This window comes from Austrofundulus limnaeus, unplaced genomic scaffold (assembly GCF_001266775.1).
Source record: "Austrofundulus limnaeus strain Quisiro unplaced genomic scaffold, Austrofundulus_limnaeus-1.0 Scaffold256, whole genome shotgun sequence".
NCBI classification, from domain to species: Eukaryota; Metazoa; Chordata; class Actinopteri; order Cyprinodontiformes; family Rivulidae; genus Austrofundulus; species Austrofundulus limnaeus.
The window spans coordinates 284,353-289,721 of record NW_013952658.1 but is presented as its reverse complement, the minus strand read 5'-3'; the positions used below and the strand labels follow the sequence as shown (position 1 = coordinate 289,721).

The 5,369-nt window shown below is 39.6% G+C and overlaps 1 protein-coding gene across 5 annotated transcripts in view; it reads right to left on the bottom strand.

Moving 5' to 3' along the window:
• The window catches only part of palld (palladin, cytoskeletal associated protein), a 126,827-nt gene that overhangs the window by 72,757 nt on the left and 48,701 nt on the right, over positions 1 to 5,369 (bottom strand). For 4 of the 5 annotated variants that reach the window (XM_014020534.1, XM_014020533.1, XM_014020530.1 and 1 more), the window contains exons 3-6: positions 3,947 to 4,122; positions 2,987 to 3,080; positions 1,223 to 1,340; positions 1,081 to 1,143 (exon numbers count right to left, since the gene is read on the bottom strand). In XM_014020534.1, coding sequence (XP_013875988.1) covers positions 1,081 to 1,143; positions 1,223 to 1,340; positions 2,987 to 3,080; positions 3,947 to 4,122 — 451 coding nt within the window. The remainder of the gene's footprint in view (positions 1 to 1,080; positions 1,144 to 1,222; positions 1,341 to 2,986; positions 3,081 to 3,946; positions 4,123 to 5,369) is intronic. The other variant, XM_014020532.1, reaches the window with a different exon arrangement.

Here is a 5,369-nt window from a genome sequence, read left to right as displayed (position 1 = left end):
CATCTAAACAGAACTTTGAAACTTTGTTACACAGAGCTTTTCATGTATCCAAAAAAACACAAATGATAACTTTGGTTGGACCAATTAAAAATGATAAAAAAGTCAAACTTTAAACTGTGAATGTGGAACACCAAGCTTGTCTGTCAGAGAATATAATGCAGAAAGCTGGGCTCTAAACAGAGGGATATCAACTGTTAGATTATCAAAAGTGCTCATGATCCTCAGGAATTAAAATATAAAGTTCAGTCCTTMACAGAGCCGCTGTTTTGGAAAACCACATGAACACATGGGAGCTGACGGAGATCCTACAGTAACAAGTCCATCTATCAACAGCTTCAGTTTGAATACACACGTCTGAATTTCTCGCTGAACGCTTTAACATTGGCTCAGGAGGAAAATGCGTGATTGTTCTGGCACATCCGTGCCTAAAAACTGTGTCAGCTGTGTTATTAAAGCCTGTGAGAGATTACAGAGGAGCTGGATGTGGGAGTTAAAGGAAAACAAACGTCTTTTCTTAATGAAGTGGAAAATGATTAAGGGCCTGACAGAATRCATGAAAGTGAAGGGGACCTGACCCCTGTGGGTTTGGCAGGGYTGTTTGAAGCTCTGCCTCGGCCCATCTCAGTCCAGCTATCACAAGACCCACAGATCTGGGGGGAGAGGGAGTCCAGTCTGAACTGGAGTTTGAACTGAAGGAGGAGGAGGAACTCTCATAAAAGTCTGTTTTATCTGACCCCCCCACTGCTGAAAGCCACAACACTGTGTACTGTTATTATGTCTACAGACATGTGCCAGGAGGATCTGTGGATAAATGCATGCACAATAGATGCATTTCATGGTTATGAATTACATGGTTGTGTTTTGGTTTATTTTAGGAAGATGTTTAATGATACACCAATTATTTTTTATAACAGTATGTTTAAACTCTCTGGTTCACCAGAACTACAGATTGGAGAATTTCAGGGTGAAATGAAACGCTGCGGAGTCACAGTGAGCATGCAACAACATGCTGTCTGCACAACATGTTAGTGTTATAATTACAATCACCTGTGTGTTAGAGAAACATAAATATGAACCTACCTTTGTGAACAGAGGAGGAGCTGCCAACTCACCACCATGCAGTGGCACCACTGGGCTCTGCATCTAAACAATAAAACACATTAAACTGAAACTCTTTCATAGACAAGAGGATTCTGGCCCTGAGCTCTGTGTGTGTCCTTACCCGAGGTGGAGGCTGGGACATGGACTGAACCAGGGTGGAGCGATGAGGAAGGACCTCTGAGGTTTTGGGTGATGATGAGCGTATTGTAAGGGACATTGATGTACACTTTTTCTGTGCTCTAAAATAAGCAGAATATAAATGAGCATGGTTAGACAAAATAACAATGTTCTTGGTTCTATTGCTTTTAGTTTGTTTCTGCAGCAATTCAGACGGAATCAGTGATCTTGGCTTTAGAATAGGAATGCACCGACATGAATGTTTCAGCCGACATCGATATCTTATATTGATATTGGTATTATGACCAAACAGTGCGGTATACCGTTTTGTACCGAAAACAGGTTTTTATTTTTGTTATGATATGAATTTTCTGAATATCGGTGTAAATAGCCTGAACATGTGCGGAACGTTTCGTCGCRGCCGCCAGTGAACTGTTTCCCGGGGGACACATTTCCTCGCAGCACCACTAAGCGCATTAGCATGCTAACGTTATTGTTGGAACAACTGGCGGCAGGTGSTGTGTTTCAGCTGCTTATATGGTCTGACGTAAATAAAACATCCCGTTTTCACCATCGTTGAATATAGTAAACAACTCTTCAGTGACGTGCACGGTTTGATTTAACGCGCTACGTTATAATGGAGACGTAATTGCATGGAGACTCTAGCGTGCTTCTATTGTGAAAAGCCCGGGGAAGTAGATTTGTAATGTGGCTGAGTTGACTGGTGTGCAAAGTGAGTCATCCTTTTAAGTTTTATTAACATGCAATGATAGACTAGATAATGGTTTTTTTCTCAACCCTTCACCATCGGACCTAAATGCATAATTACTGTCTACAACCAGGCAAAGAATAAAAGACGTAGAAGAGAAGAGAAACAGTCATACAGAGGTACAGTAAAATAAAAAAGGTCAATAAGCAAAGTTTGTACATTTTATTATCAGCTGAGCTGTGAGGGAAAAAATTATCGTCAAATACCGTGAAACCGGTGTAATTGTTGAAAATACCGTGATATAAAATTTGGGTCATACCGCCCAGCCCTATGACCAATAACCAATATTTACTGATATTACACAAACACACAAATTATTTATGTACATATGCGCACAAATACACTTGTGTCTTTTTTTTGATACTGTAAAAAAAAMAACCAGACCACTGACATGGCTCTATTTCAGTTATTCTTGGCTGTGCAGCATCACTATCACTGTCATAATCAAACAGATCAACCAACCATCTCCCCTCCCAAAACAGAATCACAAAAAATAAAACGTGGAAAATCAATATCGGATGTTAATATTGGTCCAGTTTTACTTATCAGGCCGATACCGATATTAATGCTGATATATCCTGCATCCATAGGGATGTGTTTGAGTGCAAAGATAGACAGGAACAGAAATCAGGATGGTACAGAAGATAAAGGTAGACTTTTATAAAAGATAATAAGAAAATTTAGAGAGATAAATTGGATCTGTGATTGGTAGTTTTTAAATGCAAAGCAAAAAGTTTATAAAACACTGATTTGGTTTGAAAATGGAGGATTAAAATAAACACAAAGAAAGTTAAATTTAGAATTTAGCATTTAACCRTGATATGGTTTCTTTTTCACATGAACCATGTTGACCTGTCATTGTTTGGAGTGTGGAATGTGTCCTGCATGCTCTGGGTCAGAGTTGTGGCCCTTGAAATGGTCTGACTAAAAGGAAACAGACAGCAGATTTGATCAGCTGCTGCAGGGTTCATTTAATTATTTCAGAGATTTAATGTTCACCTGCTCCTGGGGTTAAAAGAAACGTACTGAGGCATGGCTCCTGATCTTGACTTGGATGCTGCTCCTTCTCCTTCTGAGTCTGATGACGATGCCCCTGTGAGTGGACAGAAACAAAAGTGTGTGTGTGTGTGTGTGGAGTATGAAAACAGCATTGATAAGCAATGTGCTTGACTCTCTTGGTGGAACAGTTTTACAGATCTCACAAGTCAACACAAGCTTTATTATGTTGGGGGTCAAAGGCCACTGCACGGCTTTCCACTTGGTGCCACTCAAAAAAGATTGTCTGCTGCTGACAAATTCAGCCTTCGGAGGACACAGCCATGCTAGTACTGTTTCCTGGAGAATATCCTAAATAATTTTATTCAATCTAACAATTAGCAAGCATTCTTCAGCAATCATATAACATTTTCCAAATCATCTGGTAATTTGCTTGGAAACATTACAATGTTTACATGCAGAAGTTGGATTAGTACTTAAATCTACTAAACAAAACTGAAATACAGAGCCTGTGGGAAACCAGTTGGTAAAAACTGGATGCGCAAATTTAAAAGTTTCAGAGCAAAACAGAAGGGACAATTAAACAACAGAAACAATAGCAACATATTTTAACCATGACATTGCAATGGGTACCCCTATTGAATGATTTCTGATTCAAGAAACATGACCTCAACTGTTATCAACTGCAGCCTTATTATTTTATATAAAAAACTTTTGTAGTTTTGTGCAAAAATTAGACCTTGACTATATTGGATGCAACGAATAAGAAGCAACAAGATGATTATCAGTTTGTTGGACAAAAAACTTAATAAATATGTGTTGTTTGTTTTGCTCAGGTAAATTACTGAAACTTAAAAAATATGAAAGCTTTAAACCACTGAATGTAAACAGAAACAGAGATATGTGTTAGTACATCGTACAAACTTTTCTTTCTTTTTATTATTAAATAATTTTGTTTCTGACCTTCTATATACACCTCAGCTGAGGTATTGTCAGCTCCCAGACTGTTGGAGGCCACACAAGTGTAACGTCCTGTGTCGTCCTCAAAAGCTTCAGCAATCACCAGCGTGTKCAGACCACCATCCCTCCAGATTTGTATGTCTGGGGAGTTTTGCAGTTCACGACCTTCACAAAACCACCTGCCAAAAGATGATTTTACACAAAATGCATGGTTTCACTGAACATTTATAAAATATTGAAAATGTTAAACAGCTTTAGGTTTCTGAAACAGTGGAAATAAAATGTATATATTATTAATTTCATTAACCTTTACTTAATGAGTCAAATCCCACTGAGATCACAGGTCTCTTTTACAAGGGAGGCCTGGGCCTGAAGGCATAATATTGTACAGGTTTGTGGTCTGTGGGAAGAAACCAGAGTACTCAGAGGAAACCCACACAAGTGAACATGCAAACGCCAAAACCAGGGGATCAAACCCAGAACCTTCTTGCTGTGAGGCATTAGTGCTAACCACTGATCCATTGTGCTTGTTGATGGTAGCTGACACTGGAAACTACACTGTGCTGGTTCTACTGGACTTAACTTCAGAGTTTGACAATGTAGATCACACTGATCTTAACTGAGAGATTGTTGGCATTTCTGGTGCTGTGATTCACTGGCTCACTTCTTATTTCTTTGATAGGTCTTTCACGGTTTTTATAAATCTGGTTTACTTTGATGTTGCACTGTAGCCTTGAGGGGTACCTTTAATCTGACATCATCTTGCTTTTTTTAAACTCTTTTTGTTAAAAGTAGTCTCAGAAATCTGGTTTTTGTGTTTGGCAGTTCGGCCTCTTTGCCCATCCAGGACTTTGAGATCTTCCAATCAAACACTGTTGGTGGTACCTTGGTTTTCGTTGCTTATAAATCCTGTTAACATTCAGCCCGCGTGCCGTTTTGAATTTGTTTTATTTTTGAAGTATCAAATCTGTTTCCTGTTCCACTTGTGTCCGTGTGCAATGCATCAAACTTGACGTCTAGGCCCTCCTCTTTCGATTGACACCTCATTTGACCAACTGGGTTCAAGTTTCGCTTGTCTAGGGCCAATAATTTATCAGTGGTGACCAACTTCCGGTTTCCGTCTTTCTAGTTTTGATTGACTGTAAAATCGGCCAATCAGCTCCGAGCTTCGTTCTGACGTTACAGCTGTGTAGCCAATCACCATACCTTTCATTTAATGTATAAATAGAGGGGGTGGGAACTTTGTTAGTGATGGAAGATGAAAACACACTGGAGGCGGCCATGTTTCGGCTGTGTTACAATGCTAAGGAAGACAGCTAACGCTCACAGGAAAACGTTGTTTTCCACTGTTTTTTGCAAGTAGGGGTCTCTGCGGACTAGTGCGGACGAGTGGGCGTGTCACAAGGAAAGGCGATTCTAAAGCGAC